General features: G+C 36.0%; 1 protein-coding gene and 1 pseudogene across 1 annotated transcript; both read left to right on the top strand.

Moving 5' to 3' along the window:
* The first annotated feature begins 516 nt into the window (after nt 1–516).
* LOC129250400 (uncharacterized) lies at nt 517–1961 on the top strand. The gene is made up of 4 exons (XM_054890025.1): nt 517–622; nt 687–980; nt 1035–1150; nt 1227–1961. The coding sequence occupies exons 1-4, from the start codon at nt 517–519 to the stop codon at nt 1854–1856; spliced, it is 1146 nt and encodes a 381-aa protein (XP_054746000.1). The 3' UTR covers nt 1857–1961.
* A 2282-nt stretch (nt 1962–4243) lies between these two features.
* Nucleotides 4244–5244, top strand: LOC129250044 (putative nuclease HARBI1; annotated as a pseudogene).
* The last annotated feature ends 6850 nt before the right edge of the window (nt 5245–12094 follow it).

The raw sequence follows: 12094 nt of genomic DNA, 5'->3' as shown, positions 1-12094 counted from the left end.
GTTCGGATATCAAGTGTATTGACAGATTGAGTAATTTGCTGTAGAATTTTGACTTTAACAGAGTTTTTTATCAACATATAATTGTTTGCGGTGTAAATAACTGCGTCTAGTGATTTTAAACTATTGTTACCGAGAATGCCATGAAAGGATTTCAATTAAGGCAAAATGTAAAATTTAAGGTCGATTTTAGTTCCGAAAAGGTTAAGTTTTGTGTGATGTGTTATAGGGATTTTACTACCAACTGAATCTGCATAAAAAATGTTTTCATTGATGAATTGATTTAATACTAAAGATGGTTGAATATAGTTCTTGTTAGACCCGGTATGACCCGATTTACACGAGGAGACATCTGGAAGGGAGACACTGGAAATTCTCTTTTGATGTTTCATTCGCGTACACACGGGCAAAAATGTTTCCGCGACATTTTTGACATTTTGCATATTTTAACATTTCTCTAATTTGTGCAGCGATTATTATTCTCAATTTTATAAACTGAAGGAAATATTTTCCAAAAATATGGATAAAAAACAAAAGTGCGAATTAATTACAAGCAAATTTCAATGCATTAGAGAAGCTATGCAATTGGACTCCGATGACAGCGATAAAGAGGAAATACTTTTAGGTATGTTACTAAATGCTTGTAAAATGTGCACATACGATTTTTAATTACTATATATTCCTAATAGGATTGGCCACATTGGGCGAGAAAGCTGCATCGTTGCCTATCAAGAGAGCCAAGCGGCAATGGATAAAGGAATGGAGGAAAAATAGGTGCGATCGCGGCTCGTTCGCCTTTTTAAACAAAGAATTGCTGGTACACGATGAGCAAAGCTACAGGAACTTCCTACGAATATCAAAATCTCAATTTGATTATTTGCTGTCGCTAATAGCGAATGAAATACAACGCTCTGATTCGACTATGAGAGGTGCGATTCCCGCAGCAGAAAAATTGGTATTGACGCTGCGATTTCTCAGCACTGGTAAGTTAAAAGAAATGGTAATGTAGCATTGTTATGAGCGGGTGTTTTTTTCAGGAGAGTCTTACGTGAGTTTCGATTACCAGACCCGTTTATCCAAATCTTCAATTTCCAGTATAGTTCCTGAGGTATGCAGTGCCCTTTGTAACAAATTGAAATCGTCGTATTTAAAGGTATGCACTATTTTTAGTATAGAAATAGAATAGAATAGAATATAGAATACTGCAGTTAATGACAATTTTTACGCAGTTTCCAAACAGCAATTCAGAATGGGAGGCCATTGCAAAAGAATTTGCAGTTAAATGGCAATTCCCCAACTGCATTGGCGCGTTAGATGGTAAGCATATAACTTTTCGTCCATCACGTACTGAAGGAGCTTTCTATTACAATTATAAAGGGACTAGAAGTATAATTTTACTAGCCCTGGTGGATGCTAATTCCAAATTTATTTTCGTGGATGTTGGTTGTAACGGTCGCAGTAACGATGCTGGAGTATTTCTGCAAAGCAAATTAAGGGATGTTCTGCAAGAAGAGAAGGAAATACCAAAAGCTGCTTCAATAGGAAACGATCGACGCCTACCATACGTCGTAGTCGGAGACGATGCATTTCCTCTGCAGATGCATTTAATGAAGCCATATCCTTACCACACGCAATGCCAGGAAAAACCAGTTTTTAATCAAAGACTCTCTCGTGCAAGGCATGTGGTGGAACATGCATTTGGAATTTTATCCAATAGATTTCGCGTCTTTCTAGTTCCGATAAATCTGAAAGTGGCCACTGTAGAGAAAATTGTATTGACGTGTTGTGTTTTACACAATTATTTAGTCGAAAATGGCGAAATGTTCACTGATGAGAGTAAACGCAGAAACTGTAAATAATAGCCACTCAACTGATTCTGATGTATACTACAATCCGCGGAGAGGTGCAGCAGAGAACGTACGTGAACAGTTTCTCAAATATTTTAATGAAGAAGGCAAACTGGATTGGTTACATAATAAATAATTTGTTTTTATTTATATATGTATATGTATACATTAGTCTTTGTTTTTTAATAAAAAAATAAATAAATAAAAATTCACTTCATGTGTAAACGCTTAACTAAAAGTTACAAAAAAATTATTGGCTTTCAATGCAGTCTTTTCTTTAAGGCACTTTGGTGTTCACATTTCTTAAACATAACGTCTTATTATCTTATTATTACTTATTTACTAAAACATAGTATTTGGCACGAAGCATAATTATCACCCTTTTTGTATATATGTATACATTAGTCCTTGTTTTTTAATAAAAAAATAAATAAATAAAAATTCACTTCATGTGTAAATGCTTAACTAAAACAAAGTTACAAAAAAATTATTGGCTTTCAATGCAGTCTTTTCTTTAAGGCACTTTGGTGTTCACATTTCTTAAACATAACGTTTTATTATCTTATTATTACTTATTTACTATTTGGCACGGAGTATAATTATCACTTTTTTTGGTGCTTCAGTATCTAGAAATGAAACAAAAAAACAATTGTAATTCAACATCAACATGTTCCATAAGTTTTTTAAGCCATACCTACTTTATTCGCAAAAATCTTCTCCGTCAAAAACTCCCTCCATGGATAGCTGCAACAGATCCTTGTCTGACGATGAAGACGTTCTGTTTGATGTTGGAGTGCTACGCTTCTGTTGAGATTTTTCTATATATTTCTTTTATCACGGATTGGATTTCCCAAGCGGCGTCCTGCTGTTTATTAGGATCTATCTCATCCATTTGATTGGCAACCAAAGCTCCCAACCATGCGTATTTTCTGCCATTTTGTTGTTTATTTTCGATCATAGACCTAAATACTGACAGCACCTGTTGCACATCAGCGAACTGGTTGCTTTTCTATAAAAAACAAAATTTGATTTTTTTTGAATATTTATTGTCAAGTTTTGTACCTTTTTTCGTTTTTTCAGTGGCTCGTCATTTACACTCGAGCTACCGGTTTCTGTGCTGTTTCCTGCACTTAAATAACTTGAGTTACACGAAGAAGGCATCTGAAAAACAAATTTGTGAAACATGTTAAATTATGTCAGTTATGTATTGAAATACATTTTATTATTACCTCAGTATTGTCTTGGCTCTGCCTAGTTGAAACATAGCCTTCAAGCACCAAAGCCTTGTTTCGTATACATCGTTTACTCCACTTCCACTTTTTTTGGAGTTTTTTTGTATACGTAGTTCCCTCATATTTTGGCTACGGAGGTTTTTCCATTTTTTTTTTAACATCGTCCAGTGTGACGCCAACCATTTCCGTTTCCAATTTTTTATGGATATCGGTAAATGCTGACGCTTTTTTGCCTCGATCCATATACTCACTAGAGCGAACATCTTATAAGCAAGTATTTTCTTGCACATATATTATACGCTTTTCCACTGCTTCTCTTTCCCACTTGTATTCCATTTTTACTTTCCGCTATACTTTTTAAAACACACGACTTTATCTCACAAATGACGAAAACGAATGAAGCAAGCGTCAAAAAAATAGTTTGCAGCCAACTTCAACATTGAAAATACGGATAAGCACAAAGCGTGTCGCCGAGTACGGGAGACAAAATCCCTTCTCTCTTCCCCGACCGTCCTTCGCCCCCGAACAAAATGTTTCCCTTCCAGATGTCTCCTCGTGTAAATCGGGTCTATCTATGAGAAATTTTAAAATATTGCCCTCTGTTGTCCTACATTCAAAGTAGGGTAATGAGAAATGTCTAAAAAATGGGTGTCAGTAAATGCCATTTCCTTATATCCTTCTTTCTCTGCGTTAGAGTATTCTTGCACATACTCTTCAAGAGATTGTTGTTCCTGGCCCTGAGTATTCTCTTCAAAATATTGGCCCCTATTAGGAGCAACATTCGATCTTCGACTGTAGTCGAAAGTGCTGATTGAACGAATTTTCATTTGGTGTTATGGTGCTCATTCGTTGAAGAATAGAACTATTGTGAATTTCGATCGCTCGACGCATTTACAATAGATAATTTTTTCTCAGCTGATACAGCAAAGCAAAATAAAAGAAAAACCGATTGTGTTGAAATTCTGTCGAAATTCTTTTTTGTGAAAATGAGTACAACGGAAAGATTAGTGGAACTAGCTAGAAGTAGAAAACAGTTGAGGGACGCATCCAACCCCCTAGAAATGGCTTCCACTGAGTAAGTTTAGAATTTTCAAAATGTGTTGACGTACTTAATATTACAGAAATTTCCTTACAGATTTTTAAAAAACTTTAGATTATCTAAAGAAGCGTTTATGAACCTACTGTCCACAACAGAAAGCCAGTTGCAGCAGTGCACTCGAGCCAAATCGATTCCAAATAGTTTAAAGCTAGCCACAGTTCTGCGATTTTGTGCTCAGGGATCGTACTAATTGAGTATTGGTAATGAAGGTACGCTAGGACTTACTCAACCCACTGTGTCTGTTGTGCTATCGGAAATAATAGATGTCCTGGAAAATTATATTTGCCAAAGATTAATAAAATTTAGTAGTACAGAGGCTGATCTGCAACAAAGAAAAGCACCTTTTCATAGCAAATACCGGATTCCAGGAATAAATGGCTGTATTGATGGCACGCATGTTAAAATTGTCGCTCCCAGGAAAGAAGTTCAGCATTTGTATTACAACAGGAAGGGATTCTACAGCATTAATGCTATGATTGTAAGTAGACATTTGCATATATTTTTATATGAATCATAAATTCTAAATGCGAATAATGTAAATTTTAGGTTTGTGATCATACAATGAAAATAACCTATATAAATGCGAAAAATCCAGGAGCTACTCATGATTATATGGCTTTCAGCATGTCGCCATTGAAAGTGCATTTAGAGGAGCAACATCTCAATGGCCGTCGCAATACTTAGCTTCACGGTATGTAATAAACACCAATTGAAACTCCGTTTTTAATAATTTTTGTCTGTCTCAGGTGATGCTGGATACGCTCTAAAACCTTATTAAATGATGCCGTTCAGAAACTCTGAGGAAGGATCTCCACAAAGGACATACAACAAACAACATGCTAAAGCGAGAAGTATAATTGAGAGAACAATTGGAGTCCTGAAAAATCGATTTAGATGTTTGTTGCAGGCAAGAGCTCTTCACTATTCTCCAAAAAAAGGAACACATATTATTAATGTCTGTGCAGCTTTGCACAACATTTGCTGTTTTTATAATGTTCAACTTCCGAATGAAGAGTTATCCGACGAGACCCTCAACGATGATGCTGAAGATATTGAAGTGGAGTCAAATAACGGAGCAGCAGAACACATAAGAAATGAAATTCTTAGAATATTATAGAAAAATCTAAAAAGTATTAAATAGAAACCTTTATGCCACAGTTTCTGTTTTATTTTTGTTATAAATTTTCTTTATTCAATTATTCGTCATTCGAAAAATATGTATTTCAGTTCCTCTACGTATTTCAATTTGCTATTTAGTTAAAAATCGATCTCACTTCTTTAATAAAAAACATTAATTCATTTGTTTAACCTACTTTAAATATATACAGTCTTTTCCTAATGCTAATATAAAACACAGAATATCACTTCAGTTTCTTTAAGGCACTTAGCTTAAAGCTATGTAAATATAAAAATTACCTATAAATAACCTTCTTTAAATATATACAGTCCTAATACTAATATAAAACAAAAAATATCACTTCAGTTTCCTTAAGACTAAATATTATATAAAAATTATTTCGATAGCAATTTTTTTTGGTCTCTAAAATCGCTACTTTTAATTGTAGTTTTGATCTGCGGTCTTGTTGCTTCTTCAGAACTTCTTCTTTATATAGGAGCAATTTCTCCCGTTTTAGTTGCAAGAGTTCGTCGGTTGCGTTTTTTTTTAACTCGTAATTTTTTTTTGTGTATTCCGCTGTTTCTGCAGCACTTTGCTTGATTTTGTGCAATGTAGAAATCATTTGTTCATAAAATTGTTTTTGGCGATCAGTCTGCAACTCCAGTAACCTCAATCTCTTTGCTTTTTGAGACTTTTTATTTGTTCTCGTTTTTCCTGCTGGTTCCTCGTGAACATTTAAATCTAAATCCGCTTCACTTTCCTCATAGTTTTGGACCAGAAGCTTTGGGCTGGGATTTGACGGGGACAAAACTGTGAACTGGTCACTGGTAGTTGTATCCAGGCCAAATTCCACCCCAGGCGGATTTATGCAGACATCAAATTGCAGTAAATAGTTTGCAGTTTGATAGGGCCCCACCTGTTGCTCGAAGTTCAGCTTTGTTTTGTGACATTTTTTTTTTTCGCTTTTGACTTCATGTCAGCCCATACCTGACAAGGGAAAATAAAAATGTATTTCTATAAACATCACACAAAAAAAAAACCATTATTAACCTTAATCCATTTTGCTGCCGTTCTAACTGGTGGTCCCAAGCAATTCAGCTCCGTTGTAAATTCCTCCCATTTTTTTGCTGCTTGTACTTTGGTGCAAATCCTTTTTGCATATTGTGGATTCGCTTCCATTAATGCAACTAGCCTTTCTAATTGCTGTTTGGTACTCACGACTTTCGACCTGCATAAAATTTACAAAATTAGTATATATTTATTATTTGGTTACTATAAAACAATAAATAATCGCAAACAACTTATATTTTAACAAGTTTTCCCACAATACGCTACACAACCGAAAGCAAAATTGCATTCGACTCTAAATTCGGTATACAACGAAAATTTCGACAGGGTTGCACCGCTCATAATAACAAATTGATATTCGATCTTCGACAACCACCGAATATCGAAGATCGATGCAATTCATAATAGGGGCCAATGCTCATTAACATATTGCTGTTCTTTAGCCATTTCTGTGCTATCGATTTGGTTTATTCTTTGTAGTTTTGGTTGTGGTTGATGAAATTGATTCGAAATTGGAGCCTGTCTTCTAATGGTTTGTCTCGTATCCTGTGGTCTATTTGTGTAATTAATTGCTCTAATCTGTAAGGACCTGTACACGTCTATGGAAATTGTTGGCTTCGGCTGAAAAGATCTTGGTGGTGGAGCCGAATATAGTTGTTGGGTTGGCGTGTTGTATTGCGGCCTAAACGATTGCTGTTGTGATGGGTTAAAATTATAGTGCCTTTGTGGGGGCAAGGGAAATTGTTGGTTCCCAGATCTATAATTTGTTTGGAATTGAGGTTTTCTGTAGTCTTGTGGAAAGTAAGGTAACTGTGGGTCAAATTTTTGGTAGGGGTTATTCAAATTTCTCCTAGGTGGAGGTGGTGGTACCATTTTATTAGAACTATGTGCTTGATTTGTCGGAAAAATTTTGATTTTTCATCTTCAGGCATAGATGAAGCGCTTGTGCAAGATCACTTGGTTCGCGAACGCCCAATAGCCGAGGAAGATCACCGCTCAGTCCTCTGACGAACGTGTCTAACGCCTTGTCGCGATACGCTTTTGTCAGGAGCTGAATAGCTTCTGCACCCGCATTCATACAGCTTATTTTATTAAGGATAAGCGTAAGGTGTGAATAGACCTCTTGATAGAATTTTTGTACCGTATTGCTTCCTTGGATAAGAGTAACCATTTGGTACTGTTATGTTCCTATATCCCTTTTATCGGCATAGTGAATTGTAAAGCATGCCAAGATGGCTTCCCAATTTAGTGGGGTATTATACGACTCCAACGCAGTCTCCGCGTTTCCTACAATCTTGTTACGCACCACGTTCAGGATTCCGAAATATTTGGGGGTTCCCTTGAGAGAGTCGTATAGTGTTAATACGCGTTCGACATTTTTTGGCATGATGCAAACTCTTTGGGGTCGTCTGAAAACTCCCTAACACATCTGACAACATCTGGAACCTTATCCAGATCACCTAGATTTGCTCTATGGATATCATCGATGCCCTGATCTACGAAAATGTTTGCCCTTGGATTTATTAATGTTGGTACTATAGACGCACATTCTACAATGCAGAGCCTGCGAACCGCCTGACTAATAGCAATTTCTATTTTGTGGATTATGGTTTGGGTTGGGAGGATGGTTATTGTTGATGACTGGAGGACGTATAAAGTTATTTGGATTCATGATGTTTAAAAAAACCAAAAAAAACTTTTTAATAATTCAATCAGATCCAAAAAAAAAATTGTTTATCAAATTTAAAAGAAAGTTTTTATTAGCACAGAACTTTCCTACTGGGTATTTCTAGAATTTTACACTCACTTTTCTTAAGCTTATCAATCGTTAATAATAATAATATTCAACTAAATAATACATAATATCTAACTAATATTTTACAACGATACACTCATTTCATTGCTGTTAACTTTTGTGGCCGTTCTGCAGTTGAGGGCACTGTTGCTGAATTCCTCTACCGTTTTTACGTTTGCGTGCACTGTTGTGGTTGTAGATGAAATTCAGCTACCGCTTTGTAGAAAATTTTGATGTCTGCTGCCGCTTTTACAATTGTTGGCACTGTGTCGGTGTAGAAAATTTTAAGTCTGCTGTTGTATAAAGTTGTTGGCACTATTTTGTAGAAAACTTTAAGTTTGCTGCCGCTGGCTTTATAATTTATTTAAAAAGTCTTAGTTTATTACTGCTTCTTTATTAATATACGATTTTCTGTTGGTTTTATGAATTTCGTTTAGAATGTCTTATTTTACTGCCACTTCGTTATTACGATTTCCAATAGGTTTAATCATTATCACTCTTAAATTTTTAGCATTTTTTCTTAAAGTCTAACTGGTAGGTGTTAACGCTTCTCCCCCTTTTTCCCTTACTGGTGACTCGGGGAGCCTTTAACACTGCGGAAAATGTTTTCCGATCCGGCACAATAAGACATACGCGTACACGATATTTTGTTTGAATCACTGTTTGCGCAAGTCTCTTTTTTTTCTTGTTACGTTGGGCGCCAGTTAAGTAAAACTATATTTAGTTATTTCTTTATAATCATTTTATTAGTTAAATAAAAACTATACTTTATTATTTGTTTATAATAATTTTATTCTAAATGCAGATGCAACTGCTTTTAGTGAATGGTACTTTACGACTAACTTTACAAGTGAACTTTAAAAATATTTTAAAAGAATTTATTCAAAGAATTGCACATTTTGCTGTAACGTGATCAGTAGCTTGCCGTTAGCTAGAGGTGCGGACATAGCGTCAGCAAATTAGTTCGAACTATCAGGTAAACAAAATACTGAGATTATGGTGAGCGTGTGAAAGTGCTATGCGCAGCGAAAAATATTTATTTCGCTTGAAATTTTTGTGTCGAGAACGTATATAAGCCGAGGTGCATGGGAATGACGTATTCAGTTGGAAATTGTACTTGTGACCGAATAACTGAAAAGTAATAAAATGATTCAGTCTTAAGATATCCGCTGGTTGTCGAAGATCGAAAACCGAATGCCAATTTAGTATTATGAGCGGTGCAACCCTGTCGAAATTTTCGTTGTATACCGAATTTAGAGTCGAATGTAATTTTGCTTTCGATTGTGTAGCGTATTGTGGGGAAATTTGTTAAAATGTAAGTAAATTAAACACTTAGTTTATTGTAAAAAAATTTTTTATTTCCCTTGGATTACCTAGGGCAGCCGGTCTCAGCGGATGAGTTGAAATAACTGGTTACATTAAAGCGACGCTATCGACTAAATACCTACACTCTTGCCCTAATTTCAGTTACCGCACGTTATTAGCCGCGTGACTTCTGCACTTGCAATTGCTCGACCAGTTCCGCTTATTGTCTTGTATTTGTTTTGTTGTTCCCACGCGCAAGATATTGCTTTGCCGTCTCCTCAGAAATATTGTAATGCTTGTAGCTTTGGCTAATAGAGTTAAGAGTAAGGCGCTTCCTGATTGTATTTGGCGAGTATCAATAAGATTCCGTAGGTGTGTTATGTGCTTAAGGTTTTTCATATTAATTCTTTGTAGGTATTGGAGTGATAATGACTCGATATGTTCGGTGAAGTTAACGTGCTGTGTGGGAACCGCTTCGGGATGTGAAGGCATTACTTCATTCCAGTTGTTGTAAGTGGTGGTGTTTATTGTAATATCACCTTTGAATGTTACCAAAAAAGTTCCTCTAGCCAATCTTGTCGAATTTTCGTTTTGTATTATCGCTGGCTGGTCATTGATTAAAATTATGCCGTCGTCGATCTCCTCAATGACGGGCACGTGGTCGGCAGATTTGGATTTGCATTCTGCGGAATGTTGGTTAAGTAATTGTCGTACACAGGGACTTTTTTTCAAGGGTTGGCAGAAGTTTGCTGTCATGGCTTCTCTACAATTATAAAGGGGGATATATTCTCAGTTGCATTTAGCTATAACATTTGTTTCCAAAGAAATAATTCTTCCCTTTTGGATAACGGGCAGTAACTTAACATTATTACAAATCCTAGCTATTTTTGTGTATTTAATAATGAAGTAAATAAGCTGTGTATTTTGAAATATCTTAAATTTGGAAACAGAAAGTATGTCAGTTATACTGGTATTTGTAGAGAGCTCAGCAGCTAATACATTGTTTATTTCCATGCCATTAAGCAGAGTGGGATTAATAACATTTACTTTTCCCAGAGCTACTGATGTTATAATGGTTTCTAACTCCATTATCACTGCTCTATTTCTAGTACTGACTAAAGAAAAGAGATTTCTCGTGTCGATCTGCGTTCGTTTTGCCTGTGCTAAAAGTTTATTAACTGTAACTGCCAGTTCGTTAATTTTTCTTTGTGTAACTGAATTAATCATTGCCTGCTGTTCATTTGCTTCTATTAGGGCTTCGGCTCTGGTCTCAATTGTTTGGAAGTCATCAAAGTCTGGGGTGCCGGTTATGTACTTTAATGCAGTCCCTAAGATATTAATGCCTCTGGCATGCCGGTGATGTATTCTGATCGCGTCTAGTAGTTTTAGTATTTCGTTAGCGTCGTTCCGGAGAAGTTGCCTGTCGTGGGAAAGTGGAAATTGCTCCAATATTGTGTCCGTCTCTTCCGCTATCGCTTCGAATTCTGTCAAGTTTGTCTTGTGGAGTAGGAAGTCATAGTTTTCGTGGAGGATCACTTTCCCTGTTGTTATTGGGATGTAGTTGGAGCTGGTATAATTGAATATCCTCGCATTGGCCCAATGATATATAGTCAAGTCATTGGAATTATTGTTGTCCCATACTAAGTGTTCTGGGACTAGCTCTTGCATCTCTTCACCTCGTTGCACTGGCAAAGTAAGATCATAATCTAAATCCGAATCACTTTCGTACGAACTTTCGTCTGAATAATTTGGGTCAATAACACTATCATCGTGGAAGTCACTGCAGCTCTCAGAATCACTCTCTTCTAATAAGCTTCGTATTACGTCTTCATCATTTATTCGTAAACGCTTTCTATCCCGGGTTGTGTCGCTGGTTGAAAAAAGTTGAAAATTGTAATTGTTTAATATGATACTGTTGGGACACATGCATCCCAATGGCAAGCTCTGCTGGGACACATATGTCCCAGATTTAGATTATGATCTATATCATATACAGTTTTAACACTATCAATTTCACAAATGTTTATTTTTATTCGCACGATATTACCTGTCCATGTTTCCACCAATTTCACAAAAAAATCACACTCAGTAGATCTATAGTTGTCGTTTTTCAACTTACTGACCTAGCACGTGCTACGATTTAACTACGACTGCAAAACATGTGTACAGAAAAATACAAAAGCGTCATACGGAGCATAATTGATGGTATATCTCGTAAAAAACTGATGGGAAGAAAATACACAGCGATTCAAAGAAATATTTGGCATTTAGTAAAACGAAAACACTCATTTGGACGTATGTGTCCCGTTAGTATTGAAAGGGTTAAGTTGGTTTTGTGAACTTTACGTCCGTCGATTAGAACAAATGTACCTAAATCGCTCTGGACTGTTTTTTCGGTGTAAAGTTTAGTGAATTTTTTTCCTATTCTCTTATTCGTCTTCACAGAAACCTTTTCTCCTGGCTTATATTGTCTTGTTTGTCTCTTTATACTGTGCTTTTTTTAAATCATTTTGTTGGGTTTGTATAAGCCTATTTTTTATTTCGTTAACCAGTTCGTCTGGCGCTGCATGATATCAATAGGTTTCCTGTTTGTCACGGAATGGACAGTGCGGTTGTACTTAGCCGTTGCTAGTA

Source organism: Anastrepha obliqua, chromosome 6 (genome assembly GCF_027943255.1).
Source record: "Anastrepha obliqua isolate idAnaObli1 chromosome 6, idAnaObli1_1.0, whole genome shotgun sequence".
Lineage (NCBI taxonomy): Eukaryota > Metazoa > Arthropoda > Insecta > Diptera > Tephritidae > Anastrepha > Anastrepha obliqua.
The sequence above is the reverse complement of the archived record's forward strand: the minus strand, read 5'-3'. Positions and strand labels throughout refer to the sequence as shown.

Bases quoted from the DNA above. Each gene is read 5' to 3' on its own strand.
- LOC129250400 (XM_054890025.1), top strand. From the start codon at position 517: ATGGATAAAAAACAAAAGTGCGAATTAATTACAAGCAAATTTCAATGC. The intron at 981-1,034 runs GTAAGTTAAAAG...TGTTTTTTTCAG, and splicing joins GCTGCGATTTCTCAGCACTG to GAGAGTCTTACGTGAGTTTC. The intron at 1,151-1,226 runs GTATGCACTATT...ATTTTTACGCAG, and splicing joins TGAAATCGTCGTATTTAAAG to TTTCCAAACAGCAATTCAGA.